Below are 24,993 nucleotides of genomic sequence, written 5' to 3'. Positions count from 1 at the left end.
TTTTGACCTAGCCTCATCTTTTATTTCTGCTGTGGCAGTTTCTCCTTGTCTTTAGAAAAAGGTTTGTAAAAATGTTTTTTATTGTGGTAAAATATATATAACATAAAATTTGCGAATTTAACCTTTTTTTTTTGTTACTAAACTATGGTTGATTTGCAATATAGTGTTAGTTTCAGGTGTACAGCAAAGTGATTCAGCCGTATGTGTATATATATAAATTCTTCAGATTCTTTTCCATTATAGGCTATTACAAGATATTGAATATAGTTCCGTGTGCTATACAGTAAATCCTTATTGTTTATTTTATATATAGTGGTGTGTATCTGTTATTCCCATACTCCTAATTTATCCCTCACCCCCTCCCCTTTCCTCTTTGGTAACCATAAGTTTGTTTTTTATGTCTGTGAATCTGTTTTTGTTTTGTAAATAAGTTCATTTGTATTATTTTTTAGATTCCACATATAAGTGATAACATATAATATTAGTCTTTCTCTGTCTGACTTACTTCACTCAGTATGATAATCTCTAGGTCCATCCATGTTGCTTCAGATGGCAATATTTCATTCTTTTTTATGGGTGAGTAATATTCCATTGTATATATATACCATATCTTCTTTATCCATTCATCTGTCGATGGACATTTAGGTTGCTTCCATATCTTGGCTATTGTAAATAGTGCTGTTATGAACATTGGTGTGCATGTATCTTTTTGAATTAGAGTTTTTGTCTTTTCTGTATATATACCCAGGAGTGGGGTTGCTGGATCATATGGTAGCTGTATTTTTAGTTTTCTTAGGAACCTCCATAGTGTTTTCCACAGTGGCTGCACCAACTTACATTCCCACCAACAGTGCAACAGGGTTCCCTTTTCTCCACACCCTCTTCAGCATTTATTATTTGTAGACTTTTTGATGATGGCCATTCTGACTGGTGTGAAATGATGCCTCATTGTAGTTTTGATTTGCATTTCTCTAATAATTAGTGATGTTGAGCATCTTTTCATGTGCCTGTTGGCCATCTGTATGTCTTCTTTGGAGAAATGTCTATTTAGGTCTTCTGCCCATTTTTTGATTGGGTTGTTTGTTTTTTTGATATTATTTTAACCATTTTTAAGGGTACAGTGCAGTGGCGTCAATTACATTCACAATGTGTGAGCCCATTACCACTGACTTTCCCCCCAAAATTTCAAATCATCCCAAATAGACACTTCATTTCCATCCTACCTCCCACCCTTGGTAATCTTAATCTACTCTCTGTGAATTTACCTATTCTAGATATGCCATATAAGTGGAATCATACAATATTTGTTCCTTCGTGTCTGGCTTGTTTTACTTAGCATAATGTTTTCAAGGTTCATTCATATTGTAGCATGTATCAGAACTTCATTTTAACTTTTCATGTCTATATAATATTCCATTGCATGTGTATAACTGCATTTTGTTTAATCATTTATCTGTTGATGGACATTGGGGTTGTTTCCACCTTTTTGCTATTGTGAATAATGTCACAGTGAACATTGGTGTACAAGTATTTGTTTGAAACCCTGTTTTCAATTCTTTTGGGTATATACCTAGTTGTGGAATTACTGAGTAATATGGTAATTTTAGGATTACTTTTTTGGGGAAACATCACACTGTTTTCCACAGTGGCTGCACTGTTTTACATTCTCATTAGCAATGGACAGGGTTCCAATTTCTTCATACTCGTCAACACTTGTTATTTTCTGGTATATTTTGATAATAGCCAGTCCTAATGGGTGTGATGTATTATCCCATTGTGGTTTTCATTTATATTTCTCTAATGATTAGGGATGTTGAGCATCTTTTCTTAGGCTTATTGGCTATTTGCATATCTTTGGAGAAATGTCTATTCAAGTCCTTTGCCCATTTTTAATTACTTAGAGTTTTTTTGTTGTTGTTGAGTTAGAAGCATTCTTTGTATATTCTGGATATTAAACCCTTATCAGATAAATGATTTGCAAATATTTTCTTCCATTCTGTAGGTTGTCTTTACACTTTTTAGATAACGTCATTTGATATACAAAAGTTATAAAATTTGATGAAGTCTAATTCTCTTTCTCTCTCTCTTTGTTTTTGGTTGCTTGTGCTTTTGGAGTCATATTATAAGAACTTATTTGCAAATCCAATGTCATAGAGCTTTTCCCCTATGTTTTCTTTTAGGATTTTTATGCTTTTAGCTTTCACATTTAGGTTTGATCAGTTTTGAGTTAATTTTTACATATAGTGTAAGTTAGGGGTTCAGCTTCATCTTTTTTTTTAATAGATCTTTATTGGAGTATAATTGCTTCACGATATTGTGTTAGTTTCTGTTGTACACCAAAGTGAATCAGCCATATGCATACGTATGTCCCCATATGCCCTACCTCTTGAGCATCCCTCCCACCCTCCCTATCCCACCCCTCTAGGTCATCGCAAAGCACTGAGCTGATCTCCCTGTGCTATGCTGATGCTTCCCACTAGCTAATTATTTTACATTTGGTAGTGTATATATGTTGATGCTACTCTCACTTCACCCCAGCTTCCCCCTCCCACCCTGTGTCTTCAAGTCCATTCTCTATGTCTATATCTTTATTCCTGCCCTGCAATTAGGTTCATCAGTACCATTTTTTTTTAATATTCCATATATATGCATTAGCATTTGTAGTGAGCTTCATTCTTTTGCACGCGGAAATTCAGTTATCCCAGCACCATTTGTTGAGTAGACTATTCTTTCCCTATTGAATGGACTTGGCATTTTTGTTAGACGTCAATGGGCTGTAGATGTATGAGTTTATTTCTGGGGTCTCAATACTATTCCTTTGGTCTGCAAGTCTATCCATGTTCTAGTATCACACTGTTTTGATTATGGTAGGTTTGTAGTAAGTTTTAATATTGGGAAGTGTGAGTCTTCTCATGTTCTTCCTTTTCAGATTATTTTGGCTTTTTGGGGCCTCTTGCAATTCCATATGAATTTGACTATTGGCCTTTCCATTTCTGCAAAAAGGTTGTTGGAATTTTGGTAGCAATTGCATTGAATCTGCTGATCACTTTATGAAGTATTGACATTTTAACAATGTAAAGTTTTCTAACTCATGAACACAGGATGTCTTTCCATTTATTATTTATTTATTTATTTATTTTAAATTTTTGGCTGTGTTGGGTCTTCATTACTAGGCGCAGGCTTTCTCTAGTTGTGATGAGCAGGGGCTACTCTTTGTTGCAGTGTGTGGTCTTCTTATTGCAGTGGCTTCTCTTGTTGCTGAGCACAGGCTGTAGGTGCACGGGCTTCAGTAGTTGCAGCACATGGGCTCAGTAGTTACGACATGCAGGTCCCAGAGTGTGCAGGCTTCAATAGTTGCGGTGCGTGGGCTCAGTAGTTGTGGCTTGCAGGCTTTAGAGCACAGACTCAGTAGTCGTGGTGCACAGGCTTAGTTGCTCCGTGGCATGTGGAATCTTCCCAGCCCAGGGATCAAACTCACGGCCCCTGCATTGTTAGGCGATTCTTAACCACTGTGCCAAAAGGGAAGTCCCCTTTCCATTTATTTTGGTCTTCTTTTATTTCTTCAGCAGTGTTTTGTAGTTTTTACTGCACAGGTCTTTAACATCTTGGTTAAATTTACTCTTGTTTTATTCTTTTAGTTGCTATTGTAAATGGAATTCCTTTCTCAATTTCTTTTTTGGATTGTTCATTATCGGTATATAGAAAGACAACTATGCAACTGCGTTTTGTTTGCTGATCTTATAACCTGCAACTTTGCTGAATTTATTAGCTTTAGTAGCTTTCTTGTAGATTCTCTGGAATTTTCTACATATAAGATCATACGTAATGCATATAAAGATAGTTTTACTTCTTCTCCAATTTAGATGCCTTTTATTATTATTTTTTCTTGTCTAATTGCTCTGGCTGGAACTTCCAGCACAGTGTTGAATAGCAATGGTGCCAGTGGGCATCCTTGTCTTGTTCCTGATCTTAGGGAGAGAACTTTGTGTTTCACTATAGAATATGATGTTAGCTGTGGGTTTTTCATATATGGTCTACATCATGTTGGGGAAATTTCCTTCTATTTGTAGTTTTCTGAGTGTTTTATCACGAAAGGTGATAGATTTTGCCAAATGCCTTTTCTATGTTGGTTGAGTTGATCATGTAGCTTTTGTCCTTTGTTCTATTAATGTGGTGTATTATACTGATTGATTTTTTGGTATATTGAACCACTTTTGCATTCCTGGGATATATCCCATTTGGTCATAGTGTCTAATCTTTTTTTTTTTTTTTTTTAAATAACCTTTATTTTTTAGAGCTTCTTTTAGGTTCACAGTAAAATTGAGTGGAAACAACAGAGCATTCCCATATATACTCTGTTTTCACACATGTACAGCCTACCCCACTATCAGTATTCTGAACCAGAGCAGTACGTCTGTTACAATTATGGAATGTACAATGACACATCATTACAAGTCCATGGTTTACTGTAGGGCTGACTCTTGGCGGTGGATATTCTGTAGGTTTGGATAAATGTGTAATGATATGTATCCACCATTTGCAGCATCATATAAAGTAGTTTCACTTGCCCTAAAAATCCTCTGTGCTCCACCTATTCATCACTCCCTTTCCCCTAACCCTGTTAGCCTGATAACCCCTGGCAACCACTCATCCTTCTACTGTTTCCATAGTTTTCCTTTTCCAAAATGTCATATAGTTGGAATCATACAGTATGTAGCTTTTTCAGATCAGCCTCTTCCAGTTAGTTATATGGAGGAAGCTGGTCTGATAAGGCCACATACTCTATGATTCACGTTTCCTCTGTGTCTTTTCACGGCTTGATAGCTGATTTCTTTTTAGTGTTAATATTACATTGTCTGGATATATCACAGTTCATTTATCCATTCACCTACTGAAAGATGTCCTGGCTACTTTTAAGTTTTGGCAGTTATTAATAAAGCTGCTAAAAACATTAGTGTGCAGGTTTTTATGTGGATGTAAGTTTTCAACTCATTTGGGTAAATACCGAGGAGCATGATTGCTGGCTCAAATGGTAAGAGTACGTCTAGTTTGTAAGAAACTGCCAAACTGTCTTCCAGAGTGGCTGTACTAATTTGCATCCCCACCAGCAGTGAAGGAGAGTTCCTATTGCTCCACATCCTTGTCAGCTTTTGGTGTTCTCAGTGTTCTGCATTTTGGCTATTCTGATAAGTGTGTAGTGGTATCTCACTTTAATTTGCATTTCCCTGATGACGTATGATGTGGAGCATCTTTTCATATGCTTATTTGCCCTGTCTGTGTTTTCTTTGGTGAGGTATCTGTTCAGGTCTTTGGCCATGTTTTAATTGGGTCGTTTTCTTATTGTTGTGTTTGTTTGACCTAAACAAAGAGGTAAACTCAAAAAGATGAGTTTATTCAGGAATAGCAGAGGAACTGTAATTCAGGACAAGCAAACTGTAGCAAGCTACAGGTGAGTCCATTGAGGGTTTGGGGCAGGTTGTATTTATGGACAGGAAATGTAAAGAGGGGGGGAGAGTCCAGTCAGAGTCAGTTAAAATAAACAACAAATGGAGACCAGCCTTGAAAACTTCCTGAGCAGATAAAATCAGTCCAGTCACAGAAACAAAACTCAATTCAGCCCACTTTGTGAGTCCATCCTGACCTGGGTCATCTCCCATTCATGAAACTTCCCAAGGTTGATATGAGATAACCCCTGATCAACCCCCTGTCATCTGAGAAAATTTTGGCACTATCAGTGTTCTGTAAATCAGGCCTTTAAAGGAAATCGGTTTCTTAGTCCTTAAGTTTTGTCTTCCTGAGGGCACATGTGTGAGATTTTCCAATTACATCCTCCAGTTCTATTTTAGATTGAAATTCTTTCACAAGTTTTGAGAGTTCTTTGTATATGTTAGATAGCAGTCCTTTATCAGATTGTGTGTTTTGCAGATATTTTCTCCCAGTTGGTGGTTGTCTTCTCATTCTCTAGATAGTGTCTTTCACAGAGGAGAAGTTTTTAATTTTAGTGAAGTCCAGCTTACCAATTATTTCTTTCATAGATCATGCCTTTGAAAGTAGTGTATCTAAAAAGTTACTGCCATATCCAAGGTCACCTAGGTATTCTCCCATGTTATCTTCTATGAGTTTTATAGTTTTGTGTTTTACATTTAGGTCTGTGGATCCATTTTGAGTTAATTTTTGTTAAAGGTATAAGGTTTGTCTACATCAGTTTTTTTGGATGTGGATGTCCAGTAGTTCCAGCATCATTTGTTAAAAAGACTGTTTTTCTTCCATTGTATTACTTTTGGTCCTTTGTCAAAGATCAGTTGATTATATTTATGTAGGTCTATTTCTGGGCTCTTTATTCTGTTCCATTGATTATTTCACCAATACCATACCTCTTGATGATATTGAGTCTTTCTATCCATGAATATGGAATATCTCTCTACTTATTTAGCTTTTTCATTTTGTTCATCAGAGTTTTGTAATTTTCCTCATATAGATCTTGTTTTGTTAGATTTATGCCTATGTATTTTTTTTGGGGGGGTGGGGGTGTGCTAATGTAAACGGTATTCTGTTGTTAGTTTCAAATTCATTGCTGGTATACAGGAAAGCGATTGACTTTAATAAATTCACTTTGTGTTCTGCAGCTTTGCTATAATTATTAGTTTCAGCAGTACTTTTGTTCTTTAGGATTTTCTACATAGACGGTCATGTCATCTGTAAACAAAGAAAGTTTGATTTCTTCCTTCCCAATCTGTATGCCTTTTATGTATTTCCTTTCCTTGTTTCATTGTATTAACTAGGACTTCCAGTACAGTTTTGAAAAGGAGTGGTGAGAGGGCACTTTCTTGCATTATACCTGATCTTAGTGGGAAAGCTTCTAGTTTTTCACCATTATGTATGATGTTAGCTATAGGTTTTTGTAGATGTTCTTTTTGAAGCTGAGAAAGTTCCCCTGTATTTCTAGTTTGCTGAGAGTTTTTATCATGAGTAGGTGTTGGATTTTGTGAATGCTTTTCTGCATCTATTGATACGTTCATGTGATTTTTCTTCTTTAGCCTGTTGATGTAATGGAGTACATGAATTGTTTTTCAAATGTTGAATCAGCCTTGCATACCTGGGATAAATCCCACTTGGAAGTGGTGTGTAATTATTTTTGTATGTTACTGGGTTTGATTTGTTAAATGTTTTGTTGAGGATTATTGCATCTATGTTTGTGAGAGACACTGGTCTGTAGTTTTCTTGTGATGTTTTTGCCTGGTTTGGGTATTAGGGTGATGATGGCCTCATAGAATGAGTTAGGAAGTATCCCCTCTGATTCTATCTTCTAGAAGAGATTGTAGAGAATTGGTGTAATTTCATTTTTAAAGGTTTTGTAGAATTCACCAGTGAACCTTTGTGGGCTTCATTTTTTTTTTTTGTTTTGTTTGGTTTTTTTTGGCCATGCCACACAGCTTGCAGGATCTTAGTTTCCCAACCAGGGATTGAACCCAGGCCCTGTCAGTGACAGCGTGGAGTCCTAACCACTGGCCCACCAGGGAATTCCCTGCATTTGTTTTTTAAATCATGTAAGAAATAAAAAGTGGTGTTACAAACCAAAAATACAATAATACTGGCTTTTTTATATTTCCCCATGTAGTTACCTGTACTGGAAATCTTGACTTCTTCATACAGTTCTGTGATACCATCTACTACCCTTTTATTTCAACATGATGGGCTCCCTTTACCATTTCTTGTAGGGCAGGCCTAGTGGTAACGAACTCCTCAGCTTTTGTCTATCTAGGAATGTCTTTATTTGTCCCTCATTTTTGAAGGACAGTTTGCCAAGTATAGAGTTGTTGGTTGAGTTTTATTCTTTCAGCATCTTGTTTTTTAATTTTTTAATTGAAGTATGTTGCTGTATAATATTATATATTACAGGTGTACAATATAATGATTCAGAATTTTTAAAGGTTATACTCTATTTATAGTTATTATAAAATATTGGCTATATTCCCCATGTTATACATATATCTTTGTATCTTATTTTATGCCTAGTAGTTTGTGTCCTTTACTCCCCTACCCCTATATTGCCCCTCCCCCCCCCTTATTGCTCCTCACTGGTAACCTGTAGTTTGTTCTCTATATCTGTGAGTCCACTTCTTTTTTGTTATATACACTAGTTTGTTGTATTTTTTAAATTCCATATATAAGTAATACCATACAGTATTTGTCTTTCTCTAACTTACAGTAAGTCCCCTACATACGAATCTTCAAGTTGTGAACTTTCAAAGATGTGAACGTGTGTTCGCTTGTCTAATCACGTAAGTTAGTTCACGTGCCTGGCGTACATTGTCACGTGCGTGCATCCTCTACAAGTGGTTGTGCTTTTGTGTACTTTACTGTACAGTACGGTATAGAGTACAGTAGTACAGTATCTTTATTTCAAGCCCAGGATGTCCGGAAGTAAGCGTAAAAGCAGCGGTGATGTAGTGGGTACTGCTAAGAAGTGCCAAGCGATAACAGTGGAAAGAAAAATGAAAATAATTGAGAGAGTGGAGCAAGGCAAAAAGATGGTAGACATCACTCATTCTTATAACATGAATTGTTCAACCATCTGCACAATTCTAAATAACAAGGACAAGATCATGGAACATGAAGTCTGCTGTGCTGATGATGTCAATAATACTATCGAAGAAGCATGGAAAAGTGATGGAGGAGATGAGAAACTTCTCAGTGTGTGGATGCAGGATCAGCACCAGTGTCGAGTCCTGTTCAGCTTAATGCTGATTCAGGAGAAAGCTAAAAGGCTTTATGAAGACTTGAAGAAGAAACACGGCGAAGAATCAGGGGGTGCATCTTTTAATGCCAGCCATGACTGGTTTCATCGCTTCAAGACTAGAGCCAGCCTTCACAATATGGTAGCTGCCCAGGAATTTCCTGAAATGCTTTGAGAAATTATTGATGAAGGCATGTATTCACCCAAGCAGGTTTTTAATGTGGATGAGACAGGACTGTACTGGAAGAGGAGGCCAGACCGAAGTTACATCAGTAAGTAGGAAAAGTTGATGCCAGCCTATAAAGCAGCAAAGGATAAGCTAACTCTGTTGTTTGGTGGCAATGCTTCCAGTGACATAAAGCTGAAGCCTCTCTTAGTTTATCATTCAGAGAACCCAAGAGCCCTTAAAAACATAGCCAAGGGCTCTCTTCCTGTTGTATGGAAGAGTAACCCCAAAGCCTGGTTACACAGGCCATTTTCCAGGACTGGTTTTTCCACCACTTTATCCCAGATGTGGAGAAATATTGCTTGGAGAAGGATGTCCCATTCAGCATTCTTTTGCTGCTCGACAATGCCCTGGGCCATTCCCCATTCATGGACAACTTTCATTCCAATGTCCTGTAGTGCATCTGCCACCGAATACTACGTTGCTCATCCAACCTATGGACCAGGGGTTATAGCGACTTTCAAGAAATATTATTTATGTCACACTTTTCATCAGGCAGTAAAGGCGAGTGACGAATCAGGAACAAACTTGCAACCATTTTGGAAAGACTGTAACATCTACAAGGCCATAAAAAACATTGACTTTGCGTGGCATGAGGTTACGGCCATCACCGTGAATGGGGTTTGGAAGAACATTTGCCTGCAGCTTGTTCACAATTTTCATGGATTTGAGAAGGTGGATGAGGAGTCCAAAGAGGTTTTCAGCAACTTAGTGATCCTCAACGAGAAGCTGGAGCTAGATCTGCAAGAGGACGACTTCATTGAACTCCTTGCTGTGCAACATGGGAGCTTACTAATGAAGACCTGATGGAATTGGAGGCCCAGAGAAAGGATGAAGAGAGACAAGAAGAAGAACAAGTAACTGAAGAACCTAAGAGATTCACAATGCAGGAAATAACAAGGGGATATTCTGTATTTGAGGAGGCACTGTTAGTTTTTGAGGCACAGGACCCGAACATAGAATGGTACACGAAGGTTGCAGCAGCCGTGCAGAATGCAATCCAGTGCTACTGTGTCATTTATCACAAGAAAAAAAGAGCTACTACCCAGACATCACTGGATCGTTTTTTCAAAAGGGTAGATAGAATTGAATCCAGCAAGGAACTAGAATCTGTGCCATCAACGTCAGACGTGAGTGAAACTGCAGCTTGCCTTCCATCTCCTATTGCTGACAGTCCTTCAGCTCTACCATCTCCCACCTCCTCTCCCTCCTCCAGTCAGTAACTCTTCTTGCATGTTCACTCGATGCCAGCCCCGTATGCCAGCTGTTGTACTGTACTACCGTGCTTTTCAAGGTACTGTACTGTAAGATTAAAGATGTTTTCTTTAGTTTTTGTGTTTGTTTTTTATGTATTATTTGTGTGAAAAGTATTATAAACCTATTACCACAATTACTATATAGCTGATAGTGTTAGTTGGGTATCTAGGCTAACTTTTCTGGGCTTACGAACAAATTGGACTTACGACCGCGCTTGAACGGAACTCGTTTGTATGTAGGGGACTTACTGTATTTCAATTAGCATAATGCCTTCCAAATCCATCCATATTGCTGCAAATGGCAAAATTTTGTTCTTTTTATGTCTGAGTAGTATTCCATTGTATATATACACCACATCTTCTGTATCCATTCATCTGTTGATGGACACTTAGGTTGCTTACATATCTTGGCAATTATAAATAATGCTGCTATGAACATTGGGGTGCATGTATTTTTTCAAATTAGTGTTTCTGGGTTTTTTGGATATATTCCTAGGAGTGGAATTACTGTGGCAGAAGAACTGAATAGACGTTTTTCCAAAGAGGAAATGCATATAACCAATAGGCACTTGAAAAGATGTTCAACCTTGCTAATCATCAGGGAAATGCAAATCAAAACCACAATGAGATATCACGTCACACCTGTCAATGGCTATCATCAAAAAGAACACAAATAACAAATGCTGGCAAGGATGTGGAGAAAAGGGAACCCTGTACACTGTTGGTGGGAATGTAGATTGGTACAGCCACTATGCAAAACGGTATGGAGGTTTCTCAAAAAACTAAAAATAGAACTACCATAAAAAATAGAACTTTCAGCACTTTAAATATGTATCCCATTTGGTAAGCTTATTGAGGATTCTTTGTGTATGATGAGTCACTTCTCTCTTGCTACTTTCAAGATTCTGTCTTTGTCTTTTAATAATTTGACTATAATGTGTCTCAGTATGGGTGTGTATGAGTTTATCCTACTTAGAGTTTCTTGAATTTGTAGCTTCATGTCTTGTGCCAAAATTGAGAAGTTTTTGGACATTATTTCTTCAAATAATCTCTCTGCCCCTTTCTCTCTCTCTCTTCCTTCTGGTACTGCCATGCGGTATATGTCAGTTCACTTGATGATATTCCATAGGTCCCTTAGTCTCTATTCACTTCATTTTTTCTTTTCTTTCTGCTCCTCAGACTGAATTATTTAAGTTTTCTTATCTTCAAGTTTCCTTATCCTTCTTGTCTACTCAGGTCTGTTGTTGAACAGCTGTAGTCAACTTTTCATTTCAGTTATTGTACTTTTCAGCCATAGAATTTCTATTTGGTTCCTTTTAATAATTTCTCTTTATTGATATTCTCATTTTGTTCATACTTTTTTTTCCTGATTTTTTTAGTTCTTCATGTTTTCCTTTACCTCCTTGAGCATATTTAAGACAGTTGTTTTAAAATCTTTGTTTAGTAAGTTCATTGTCTGGGCTTCTGCGGGATGGATTCTTTTAATTTATTTTGCTCATTTGAATGGCTGTACTTTCCTGTTTCTTTGTATGCTTTGTTATTTTTTGTTGGAAACTGAACATTTGAATATTATAATGTGGTAACTCTGGAAATCATATTCTCCCCTTTTTCCAGAGTTTGTTGTTTTTTTGATTGTTGAATGCTGTAGTAGTCCATTTGTCTAGTGATTTTTCCCAGCTATTTTTGCAGAGGTTATATTCCTTGTTGTTTTCCTTAGCTTGTGTCCAGCTATTGTTTTAACAGAGATTACCTTGCACACCAGGTGCCAAAACAGACAAATAAGAAAACATCTCTCCTAGTCTTTGCAAATTGGCTCTGTACTGAGGCTGTCCTTCAACACGCAGCCAGACTTAAACTGAGTTTAGGTATCAGCCCAAGGTTAAAGCTTAAGGTCTTCTCAGGTCTTTTGTAATGTTATGTTTTCATTTTAATTCATCTCAAGGTATTTTTTTTAAAAAAAATTTTTTATTGAAGTATAGTTGATTTACAATGTTGTGTTAATTTCTGCTGTACAGCAAAGTGACTCAGTTATACACATATATATTCTTTTTCATATTCTTTTCCATTCTGGTTTATCACAGGATATTGAATATATTGTTAGTTCCCTGTGCTATACAACAGGACCTTGTTGTTTATCCATTCTATATATAATAGTTTGCAAATCCCAAACTCCCCATCCTCCCCCACCCCCCCTTGGCAACCACCAGTGTGTTTTCTATGTCTATGAGTCTGTTTCTGTTTTGTAGACAAGTTCATTTGTGTCATATTTTAGATTCCACATATAAGTGATATCATATGGTATTTGTCTTTCTCTGCCTGACTTAATTCACTTAGTATGATCATGTCTAGGTCCATCCATGTTGCTGCAAATGGCATTATTTCATTCTTTTTAGTGACTGAATAATATTTCATTATATATATACCACATCATCTTTATCCATTCGTTTGTCACTGGACATTTAGGTTGTTTCCATGTCTTGGCTATTGTAAATAGTGCTTCTGTGAACATAAGGGTGCATGCATCTTTTTGAATTACAATTTTGTCTGGGTATATGCCCAGGAATGGGATTGCTGGATCATATGGCAACCACCTGTGTAGGAGGATTCCCTTTTCTCCAAACCCTCTCTAGCATTTATTACTTGTAGACTTTTTAATGATGGCCATTCTGACTGGTGTGAGGTGGTACCTCATTATAGTTTTGATTTGCATTTCTCTAATAATTAGCAATGATGAGCATCTATTCATGTGCTTATTGGCAATCTGTATATCTTCTTTGGAGAAATGTCTATTTAGGTCTTCTGCCCATTTTTTGATTGGGTTTTTTTTTGTTGTTGTTATTGAATTGTAGCTCTTTGTATATTTTGGAAATTAAGCCCTTGTTGGTTGCATCATTCGCAAATATTTTCTTCCAGTCTGTAGGATGTCATTTCATTTTGTTTATGGTTTCCTTTGCTGTGTGAAAGCTTATAAGCTTGATTAGGTCCCATTTGTTTATTTTTGGTTTTATTTCTGTTGCCCTGGGAGACTGACCTAAGAAAACATTGGTACAATTTATGTCAGAGAATGTTTTGGCTATGTTCTCTTCTAGGACATTTATGGTGTCTTGTCGTGTATTTAAGTCTTTAAGCCATTTCGAGTTTATTTTTGTGCATGGTGTGAGGGTGTGCTCTAACTTCACTGACTTACACGTGGCCGTCCAGCTTTCCCAGCACCACTTGCTGAAGAGACTGTCTTTTCCCGTTGTATATTCTTGCCTTCTTTGTCGAAGATTAATTGTCCCTAGGTATGTGGGTTTATTTCTGGGCTCTCTATTCCGTTCCACTGATCCGTTCAAGGTATTTTCTAATTTCCCTTCTCAGGTCTTTTCTGAGCATCTGGCTCTAGGCATATCTGCGTCTTTCTGAAGTCCCTTGTATACACAGGTGCTCTTGAATGACCTAATTTCCCCCCCAAACCCCCTCTCTCCCTGTTTTTTTCCTCCCAGGCCTTAGGGAATCTCAACTGTAATCTTTCACCCCAGATGTCTATAGGTGGTTCTTTTGTCTTACAGTGAGCAATGCCTGCCACTTTTCTGGCCTGGGTGAGTTCTGAGTTAGGTGAAGTGATAAAAAGCTTGCATCCATCTTTCAGGTAGCCCCCAGACAAGTTAGAACAGACCTACATGGTAATTTGTGCCTCAGGTCTTCTTTGCTTCCTCTAGAACGAGGGAAGTGTGGGGCAAGTGTAATTCAAAACGCCACAGAGCTTCCCTACAGTTTCTAAGTTGCCTTTTTCCTGATTCAGCTTTTACTTAGTTGTAAACTTTTTCCTGTTCCAGAGTTTTGACAAAGTTGGTTCTGACAGTTTCTGCCTGTGTTTTGATGTTTCTGTTTGCAGACAGGAGCTTGGAGCTGCCTATTCCACCATTTTGTTGTCTAGAAATAGTGTTTAAAGTTAGGAATTTACACATACTGAAAATGCATTTTGTTCCTACAGTAAGTTCTCGGCTGTTCACGTATCTCTTAAGTTCCTCCTCTTCGCTGTGTCTGTCCCTGGTGTGGACTTCACATGATTTTCTGTGTCTGCTCAAAGACTTCTTGTCCCGTGACTATGTCTGCAGGTTCTGGCACCCTCCAGTACAGGTGCACTTTCACAAGCTCACTTTTTAAGAAACTGCTTGGCTCATTGTGGAAACTTTATCTACAAATACTTAGAATGTCTATCCCAGGGGCCTGCCCTAGCCCTGGCTGGAGTCTGAATACTTGGTTCCATTGTGGTTCCTCAGCTTCCCTCCTTCTTGACTCAGTAATTCTTTGTGATGTTTCTGGGGTGTCAAAAAAGGCAGCTTTAGAGGCTCACAGAGGAGGCCTCTTTTCTGGTTCTCATTTCTTTTTCTTTTTTATTGAAGTATAGTTGATTTACAGTGTTGTGTTAATTTCTGCTCTACAGCAAAGTGACTCAGTTATACATATATATATTCTTTTCCATTATGGTTTATCACTGGATACTGAATACAGTTCCCTGTGCTATACCCTAGGACCTGGTTGTTTATCCAACCTATACATACTAGTTTGCATCTGCTAATCCCAAACTCCCGATCCTTCCCTCCCCCACTCCTCCTCCCCCTTGACACTGGTTTTCATTTCTTCCTTGTAGGAATTAGCCAGGGCTCATTGGGCTCTCTGGATGCCAGGTGCTCTGTCAGGCCTGGACTAGGGCCTAAGATGATGAGGCCATCATCTTAGTGGACCTGGGGCCCACTCTTGGCAGCTCAGGGCCACAGGTTTTCCATTTCTGACTGTGTTCATTTCCCCAACGATTTTATCTTGTTTTGGTTGTCATTGCATGTATTTTTCTTCATTTTGATTTTTATTCTGGCCTCTTTGTACTTCTTGTGGTTTCTTAATTTAGAATTGTCTTCATCCCAGAACTCATCACTCACATTCTTTATTTCAAGTCATTAACATAGATTTTTCTTTTATTGAGTTACAATTTAGGCACAGTAAATTACATGTTCATTGGGATGGGTTTTGGCAGTTTATACAACCTTGTATTCACCATTCAAAACAAGATATGGAACATTTCTATCATCTCAGAAAATGCATTAGGCAAGAGGGAAGTTTTGCCTATTGCTATTATTTTTTGAGTTGTCTTTTTATTGTTGATTTGTAGGGTTCTTTATATATTCTGGATGTGAATCCTTTGTCAGATATGTGTATTTTAAATATTTTTTTCGTGGTCTGTGACTTGTTTATTCATTTAATTAATGGTGTCTTTTGATTCACATTATTTAAAAAACTTGGTAAAGTCCCATTTATCAGTGTTTTTACTTCTGATTAGAACTTTTTGTGTCCTTTACAGGAAATCTTTGCCTACGACAAGGTTTCAAAGATAGTCGACATCATCTTTTAGGAGCTTTGTAGTTGTGGATTATGTTAAGGTCTACAATCCATTTTGGGTTAATTTTTGTGTGTCGAGTATAGAGTGAAACAGGAGTCTACTTCCTTTTTTTTCCATACAGATATTTAATTGTTCCATCACCATTAGTTAACAAGACTTACTTTCCACACTGAATTGTTTTGGTGCCTGGTCTAAAATCAGTTGTGTGGGCCTGTTTCTTCACAATTTATCCTGTTTCATTGCTGTTTTTGCCTACCTCTATGCCTCTGCCATACTGTCTTGATTACTGTAGCTTTGTAGTTCTTGGTGGTTCTCACCAGGGGCAATTTCAATATCCTGGGAACATGTAGCTGTGTTGGAAACACTTTTGGTTGTCACAGTGGGGATGAGGGGTGGAGGGGTGTGCTACTGGCATCTAGTGGGTGCAGGCCAGAGATTCTGCTCTACATCCTACGTGCAGAAGTCAAACACCCACAGCAAAGAATTATCCTGTCCAAATTGTTGATAATACCAAGACTGAGAAATCCTGCTTTTGTGAGTCTTCAAGTCAGTGTAAGTCTTCCTATACTGATATTTTAAAAAAGAAAATACTGTTTTGACCATTCTTTCTCCTTTGTATTAACCATGTGAATCTTAGAATCCACTTATCAGGTTCTACAAAGAAATTCCTATGATTTTGATAGGAATTGCTTGAAAAATACAGATTTCTCCACTATACTTGCTATTAAACTTTAAATCTAAAATAATTAAAATAGTATAAGTAATTAAAATTAAATACAATTAGGAACTTAGTCTCTCACTTTTACAATTAGGAACTTAGTCTCTCACTTTTTTAGTCATGTTTCAAGTATTCGGTAGCTACATGTGGCTAGTGGCTACTGTGTCGACAAATAGCAAAGCCAGAGAACATTTTCATCATCATAGAAAGCTCTTTCGGGCAGCACTGGTATAGATCAGTTTGGGGATTTATTTATTCTTCTAATCCATGAGTATATAAGTTTTTTTGTAGATATTCTTTATCAGACAATGGAAGTTCAATTGTACTCCTAGTTTACTGCTAGTTTTTAATTATGAATGTTGGATTTTCTCAGATGTTTATATCTATTGAAGTGACCATATGGTTGTTCTCCTTTAATAATTTCATTGCTTTTCACACATTAAATCAAGTCCGAATTCCTGGGTATAACTGCACTTGGTCATGATGCATCAGTGTTTTTATCTAATGCTGGATTTGATTTGGTAATATCTTAGGACTGTTTGTATCTATGTTCTTGAGGGATTTTGGTCTGCATTTTCTTGTAATGTCCTTTTCTTGTTTTGGTATCGGGGTAATGCTGGCTTCATAAAATACTTTGCAAAGTGTGGTAAGAGAGGGTTTACTAGTAACTGAGCTCTCATTCTGTGCCCTTTCACAGATCCCGTCTCCTTTAATCCTTACAGCTGTGCTAGGAGAGGGTTTACTAGTAACAGCTCTCATTCTGTGCCCTTTCACAGATCCCATCTCCTGCAATCCTTACAGCTGTGGTAGGAGAGGATTTACTAGTAACTGAGCTCGCATTCTGTGCCCTTTCACAGATCCCGTCTCCTGGAATCCTTACAGCTGTGGTAGGAGAGGGTTTACTAGTAACTGAGCTCTCATTCTGTACCCTTTCACAGATCCCGTCTCCTGGAATCCTTACAGCTGTGGTAGGAGAGGGTTTACTAGTAACTGAGCTCTCATTCTGTGCCCTTTCACAGATCCCGTCTCCTGGAATCCTTACAGCTGTGGTAGGAGAGGGTTTACTAGTAACTGAGCTCTCATTCTGTGCCCTTTCACAGATCCCGTCTCCTGGAATCCTTACAGCTGTGGTAGGAGGCGGGTAACACCCCTGCCTTTCAGGTGGCAAATCTCAGGCTCAGAAAGTGAAGTAATTAATTAACCTGACACATGGCTATAGCTGGTGAAGCCAGGATCTGATTCCAGGGTACAGGGACTCTCTAAGACCAGCCCCTGAATGTCACCTCCCACGACTGGCTGCAGGGGCGAGGCAGGCTGTGCGTCAGGTGGCAGCAAGCAGCCCTTCAGTTTACGAGGCCGAGACTGGCTGCCTGCCCTGGGCTTTGCTGCCAGACCCTCAGGGGCGGCGCCACTCCTTGGCCCTCTGGCCAGTGCCAGGTGGGTTCTCCTGTCTTCCCAGTTTTTCCTGGAGTGTGAGGATCCCCTTAGCTGTTTTCTGAGGAGGTAACTTTGGTGCCTCCTTAGTAACCAGCTCTGAATGGTTGCTGAGGGCACATTCCCAGTGTGGGTGGGACTGGGAATTGCCCAGAAGCTCAGCCTGGATAATCTGTCTTTTTCTAGGATGCTTGGACATTAATTCATCCGTGAAAGGGGCTCGTTTTGTCCGATTCTGTGACGCGTTCAATATTCCACTCATCACGTTTGTGGATGTCCCTGGCTTTCTCCCTGGTGAGTCATTGACAGAGGTGGGGGCCAAGAGAGGCGGTTTTGCCCAGCGAGGCACCCACTTTATTTGGAGATCTTCTTGCAAAATTCCCTCAGGATTTGTGACATCTCCATATTGTGGGTGTCTGGATGGTGCGGCTGTGTGAGGGGTGGCCCTTTGGGGAGGGGGAAGACCTCCCAGCTGAGAGCAGAGGCCGACCTCCTGAGGATTCTGTGGGAATCCAGTAACTCTTCCTCGTGACCCAGGCACCGCGCAGGAGTACGGGGGCATCATCCGGCACGGCGCCAAGCTTCTCTACGCGTTTGCCGAGGCAACTGTGCCCAAAGTGACAGTCATCACCAGGAAGGTGAGGAACTCACGCTGGAGGCTGTGAGCTCACTCACTCCCACGGCAGGGCCGTGGCTGGAAGACTGGCCGAGAGGTTCAGCAGCGCTGGAGGGAGACTACGCCTCGCTCCCCTTAAAAAGCTCTGGAGGACAGCACAGCGTGGACAGCCCTGCAGACACGCCCTGCAGAGGTGTCCCTGGTCATCTGGGAACTGAAAGCAGCAGTGGGAAAAAGCAGCCGGGAAAGACCGTGACCATGAACTGTGAAAGGCCTGTGGGCTGTGCCTCTGTGCTCCGGCTCCCTGGCCTCACAGACACTGGGCCTTTAGCAGCCCAGGAGGGCTCTTCTTGCTTTTTGTCCTCATTTTGCTTGGCTTCCTGGGGTCTTGCAGGGATGTGACATGGGTGACTCAGGCACTAACATTCAGCATTTGGGTCTGTTCTAGGCCTATGGTGGCGCTTACGATGTCATGAGCTCCAAGCACCTTTGTGGTGACACCAACTACGCTTGGCCCACAGCAGAGATTGCAGTCATGGGAGCAAAGGTGAGGCCCTCTGGCTTTCCCTTCTGCGTCTGGGAAATGTTGGAGAGGGGCCAGGGCTCCAGGGAGTTGGGGTCTAGACCCTGGCAAGCCTGCCTCCTGCCCTCTCACTTCAGGCGTGTGCCGCCATCTTCGTGCCCGGGTGGGAGGAGCCTAGAGTGGGTTTTGAGACGTCAGTAAAGGGGAAGGGGCTGAACTGGCCTTTGGAGGACTGGACATTTCCCCCAGCCCCGAGCTGCTGACTTAGGGCAGGTACTTCCTGTTGCTGTGCCTGCTCCCCACTCCTTTCCTGCTTCAAAACAGCTGGTGCGGTTGATCCAGGTAACTCCTGTGCCCCCGCCTCTCCAAGCTGACTTTCAAGGGTTCTGACGTGAAGGCTCATCTTTCAGTCCTCATTTTTCTACATTTGCATTTCAGTCTTTCCACCTCTGGCCATTGAATTGTGTGCTCAGGGCTCAGAATCATGAAAAAGGAAAACAGCACTCTGCTTCCCTCAGTGAGGGAACTGTGGATTTAACAGTGGAAACTAGGCCAAATATCTTGGCCTCAGAAAAGGATAAATGCAGTTGGAGAGAGCAGGACAGAATCTGGGGAGGCAAACACCTGGCTTAGCCTGGGCTGCTCGTCATTGGGGCCACAGCTGAGCATCCATCACAGCCCCCGGAGTCACGGAGGTCAACTCCAGGCACCTGGAGCCGGCACTTGTCTCTGGTACACTTTGATTTACCAGGACACTGGCAACCATGCCCATGATGACGAGCTGAGGGAGGCCTGTCCAGGTCTCCAGGGGCCTCCAGGGGCGTTCACTAACTCCTCTCGTGACAGGGCGCTGTGGAGATCATCTTCAAAGGGCACGAGAACGTGGAGGCCGCTCAGGCAGAGTACATCGAGAAGTTTGCCAACCCTTTTCCTGCAGCCGTGAGAGGTAGGGCCTGTGGTGGGGAGGGCAGCTCCGTTCATTTGTTGGGTCACTTGCTTCTTATTTTACTCCAGAAGTCTGCCTTTGCCCTTCCAGTTTAATCTGGAGACCAGTGAGGGCTGGCTTGTCCCTCAGCAGTCATCACTTAAGGACGCTGCTTTGTCACCAGAATCAAAACAACATTGCTGAAATGGCTGAGTCTCTTAGTGTTGTTCCAGTCACCCTAGTGCTGTGAAAAATCTACCCAAAACAAAGTGACTTAAAACCACCACCGTTTTTGTTTTGTTTTGTTTTGTTTTGTTTTGTTTCGTTTTCCCTCATAGTTCTGAGGGTCAGCAGTTTGGTCTGGGCTGAGCTGGGTGGTTCTTCTGCTGGCTGGGCCTGGGATCAGTCATGCAGCTGTGTCATCTGGCGGTCTGACTGGGGCTAGTCCACGATGGCCTCACTCACATGGCTGGTGCTGGCTGTCAGGTAGACTCTCTCTCCACGTGGCTTCTTATTCTTAGGGAGGCTAGTCCACACTGCTTTACATGGTGTCCTGAGGGCAAGAGGGAGAGCGGGGAAGCTGCAAGGTGCCTTGAGGCCTAGGTTTGGAAGTTGCAGTGTTACTTGTGCCACATTCTGTTGGCCAAGGCAAGTTACAAGGCCAGGTGAAGAAATACAATCCACTTCCTGATGGGAGGAGTGGCCTAGTAACATTGCAGAGGGGTTTATGTACAGGATGGGAGGAATTGTTGTAGTGATTTAAAAAAAATAAAAGTGCACTTTCTTAATTTGATTCCCTGTTGAATTCATCTTGGTAGGGAGGGGGTCACATTTTCCTTTTCTTGCCGAGTGTTCCTAGGCCAGAAGTTTGGGACCTGCCAGAGGAACAGGGGGCTCCTGGGATCGGGGGGAGGTTCACAGGACCCAGCTCCTCTTGTGTCAGGTTGGGCCCTGCTCACACTGTTGGCCGCAGAAGATAGTGCCCTGGCTGAGCACCATGTGGGTGTTGGGTGGGTGGCAGCATCTGGGGCTGCAGATGATCTGCTTCCTTTTCTGTGCTTCCCCAGGGTTTGTGGATGACATCATCCAGCCTTCCTCTACACGTGCCCGAATCTGCTGTGACCTGGATGTCTTGGCCAGCAAGAAGGTACAGCGCCCATGGAGGAAACACGCAAATATTCCACTGTAAATGTACCAAGGGTAATTACTGCCTGGCCATTTGCACCCATCCCTGCCTTTTGCAGTCATGAAACCTGGGAATCTAAATACCAGTAATAACTTGGCTAAGTTTATTAAATTCTAGAAAGATTTCATTTGTGCCTTCCTATAAAATTGTTTTATTAAAAATCCTAACTAATATTTTTTGAGCATAAATCTTATTTTTTTGTGGTAAAAATCTGAAAAATGAAGAAAACTAAAGAAAACACTATAGTATTATCACTTAGAGCTGACCCTTATTTGACACCTCTGTGTATTGTTTTCCTTTCTTTTCCCAAGAATTAATTTTTTTCTCTAAAGATGAGATAATAAGCTTTTAGGGTGAAGTACTTGTCTGCTTAGGCTTTTAGTTTTCTTACTTTTAAATAATGTAACAGTTAAATGATATGTCCTATCCTTTCAATTCCTTCAGGAATTGTTGAGGATTAAAGGAGATGTTTGTAATTGTGTGTGTGTGTGTGTGTGTCTACCAGAATAGATGCTCAGTAAGGCATATACCCTATATTAATTTCTTACCCTATATTAACTTCTTTCCAGAAACGTGTTCTCACATTTTAAAAAACTTATTTTGGAAAATTTCTAACCTGTGGAAATGTTGCAAGAGTTGTATACCCTTCACCTAGATTACCCAGTTAACATTTTCTACGTTTGATTCATCTTTTATATAAATATATAATTACTATTTTTACTGACCTATTTGAGAGTAAGTTGCAGAATCGTGACCCTTTGTCCCCCCAAATGTCAATGCTTATTTCATATGAAACAAGGCTCATTGTCTTACATAGTCTTTAATGACATTGACATTTTTGAAGCATGTTCGCCAATTATTTTGTAGAATGTCCCTCAGTTTGGGTTTGTCTGATTGTTTACAGACATTTAGATCCAGGTAGGAGTAATACACAAGAGTGTTCTTTCCTTGTATTACATTAGGAAACACGTTAGGTTTTTCCATTATTGATGAAATTGAGTCTGATCGGCATTCTTTAAGCCTGTCAGCACACTTTTGTCCACTACTTTTTAGTATCCATTATGATTCTTGCCTCAATCAGCTGTTCTATGTTGGTGGTAAAATACTGTATTTCTAACCCTATCATTATATCCACAAGGAAGGAAGAAAGAGCTTTCTCTTCTTTAAGTTTTTAGTATCAGTTTAGATGCATAAATTATTTTTTCATTTTTAAACATTTTTTCTTGAAATAATATATTTTTCTTACTATGCTATCACCCTATCAAATTTTCAAACGCACATTATACTAGTTTATTGAGAATCATATATTATTATTCATAACTGAAATCTGGGCTTAGTACATAGTAGGTGTTTCATAAATGTTTTAGTGAATGAATATATTCAGTCATTCAATCAAGAAAAAATAGAGACTCATGGGTTCTATAAAAATTTAATGTTACTCATTTTGATGCTCAGAATTTCCTGATACGGCCAGAAGGGCGCTCTTTCAAGCTGGTTCCTCAGTCCTTTTGATATGTCACAATAATTTTTTGTGCACTTCCTTATTTTTTGACACAGGGTAATGTACCAGGTTCATCTTATATTTTCCTCGCCCAGCTCCGGATTTAGTGATTTCTCTAAGAGCCCCAGTTTCTTTTAGCAGATGAAATTTAGAAGCAAACATATGGCCTGAAACATATTTTTGTCTTCCTAACTAGGTGGTTAGTTCCTAGGGGGCAGAGATGTTTGGCCAGAGGCTCCTTGTACTTCTCTTTGGCACCAGCAGTAAGACTGTAAGCCATTGGAGCTGGGAAAGGAGTGGTGGCAGACTCCTGGTCTTTTAGAGGCCTCCTGGCTGAGGGAGAACCATACAGGTTGGTTAGCATGTGGCTCAATAGCTTAAAGTTGCCTGGCCAATCCGATTTCTGGGGTCTGCCAAGCTAGAATTTGGCCCATCTGAAAACCAAGCTGGTGGCGGAGACACGGAGCTGCAAGACCTTGGAAGGTCTGTCAAGTAGACCAGCCTCTGTGTGTTGCAGAGCAGCAGTCAGTTTTCTCATCAGCTGCTCTTAGGAATGCCATTCCCAACTGTGGTCTCGTCTTAAAGGGACAGAGAAAAATGCTGAATCTTGTAACCAGAGAGGACTTGGGTGTACGGAGTGGAGCGCTGGCAAATGTGTGTTTAGACCGAGAGCAGATAATACAGCGAGTTGTGGTGGAGGTAGGAGGCTCTGTGAGTGTCCTGCTGTAACTGTCCCTGCCCTAAGTATGTAAACCGATTTGTCCTGAACCACACAGCTAATGAGGGGTGAAGCTGGGATTTGAACCCAGGCAGTACTGTCTGAATCCCAAAGGGTTGGAGTGAGAAAGGTGGTGGTCTGCTCCACTTGGGATTGTATCAACCCGAAGAGCTACTAAACTTGGAAAACTTTCCTACCTCATGCATGATGGCATCCCTCTGAGCGGCTGGAATCATGGGAGCACGCACGTCCACCAGCAGCCGTCCAGTGCTTCTGTTTGTGTGAAGTCTTTCCAGCCTCTCTTCTGACCATGTCTTGGTCTCCCCAGCCCAATTCTCTGCTTCTGGATGCACTGATGCTTTTTGCTGGCACTTGAGATGTGGTTTGCCCACAGTCAGAGAAGCCTGTGAAGGACACTCACCCAGTACACTGACTTAACACCCTTGATGGAGTTGTTGAATCAACCCAGACTCCACCTGTTTGACAGATGTGAACTTTAAGTCCTTCTGGTTTCAAAGGATTTCTGGAGAGCTGTGGCTTTATTATATATGTATTTTAGTGAAACTACAGGTCCTCATGCTCTTGCTTCCCTGTCAGCATGGGATCGCCACCATTCCAAGCAGAAGCTGTGGCTACTCAGTGGGCAGAGCCTCAGTCTGGGGCCTGTGTGGAATCCAGCCAGCACATTTGGGCAGATGTGGCAGCCTTAGTTAGTAGGTACGTACTGACCATGTCCCTACTGTCCTGGTGATAAGAAATGCCTCATTTATGTGTCCTTGGGAGCAGAAAGCTATCTTTCAAGACGTGATGCCCAGTGGAGACCCCTACAGAGCAAGGCACTTAGGAGGGCATGGATGGAACCTTACCCGAGTTTGGTCTGATATGTGTAGCCTGAGCAGGCACTAAGCCTTTGTTTCCCATGAAGACACTGCTCCTTGTTTGATAGATTCATTTCTGAGAGCAGGGCCAATAGAGAGTCACAGTCAAGTCACATCTGGGAGGTTTGCAAGCTTGTCCGAAGGTAGAGTCACACATGGGCAAAGCCCTGGTCTAATCTCATAAGCACATAACCTTCAAGATGAGCTGCTACAGAGATCCGTCCTCATCACCTTCCCTCCTGGGCTGCCTGGAGAGCTCACCTGCCAATTTATCCCGTGCATTCCTGCCTCTTCTGCATAGCCATCTTAGGCCATCTAATGAACACAGCCCAGAGAACACAGGCCCATAAAGTGTAGGATACAGTTTTGTTCAGAGTGACACCTGGCAGCAATGTCAAGAGAAACCCTCACTTCAGCAGCCATGCAGAACACAAGTGATCTTTACAGGGCACTGCTAGGGGGCAACTGTGCAGAAGTGCTGAGTCTGGATCTCAGGTGGGGGAAGGACCCAGGCTTCAGACCAGTTGATGATAATCCCTGAATGCCTCCTCCAAAACGCAGCCCACGAGAGGCTTCCTCTTGAATCACAGACCACTTGGCCTAGCTAGTCTCTCACTCTCTCCAAGGAAATACAAAGAATGAAAGAAAACTGATGAGCTAGTCCTAAGATAATGCTTGCTTAAAGAAGTAAAGCCTCATTGATACAGGAATTTTGCCATCATTTAACAAATGATCTGAAAGAGCAAACTCTCAGTTTTTGGTAACAAAGGAAAGCTTCATCATTCTGTCGACAGGACAAGAAATCACCTCTTTAAAGCTTTACCTAGTAGGAACAATAGGATGACTACCACAAGCCTGATTTTGAATAGTTTATTAAAGGAAAGGTGAAGCATCA

The 24,993-nt window shown here is 40.7% G+C and overlaps 1 protein-coding gene across 1 annotated transcript in view; it reads left to right on the top strand.

Annotated features, from left to right (window-relative positions):
* The window catches only part of PCCB (propionyl-CoA carboxylase subunit beta), an 83,649-nt gene extending 62,475 nt beyond the window's left edge, over positions 1-21,174 (top strand). Inside the window, exons 11-15 of the mRNA XM_061194631.1 lie at positions 17,938-18,045; positions 18,289-18,389; positions 18,816-18,914; positions 19,737-19,836; positions 20,883-21,174. Coding sequence (XP_061050614.1) covers positions 17,938-18,045; positions 18,289-18,389; positions 18,816-18,914; positions 19,737-19,836; positions 20,883-21,004 — 530 coding nt within the window. The 3' untranslated portion in view covers positions 21,005-21,174. The remainder of the gene's footprint in view (positions 1-17,937; positions 18,046-18,288; positions 18,390-18,815; positions 18,915-19,736; positions 19,837-20,882) is intronic.
* The last annotated feature ends 3,819 nt before the right edge of the window (positions 21,175-24,993 follow it).

Source organism: Eubalaena glacialis, chromosome 6 (assembly GCF_028564815.1).
Source record: "Eubalaena glacialis isolate mEubGla1 chromosome 6, mEubGla1.1.hap2.+ XY, whole genome shotgun sequence".
Classification (NCBI taxonomy): domain Eukaryota; kingdom Metazoa; phylum Chordata; class Mammalia; order Artiodactyla; family Balaenidae; genus Eubalaena; species Eubalaena glacialis.
This window is presented reverse-complemented; position numbering and strand designations above follow the sequence as displayed.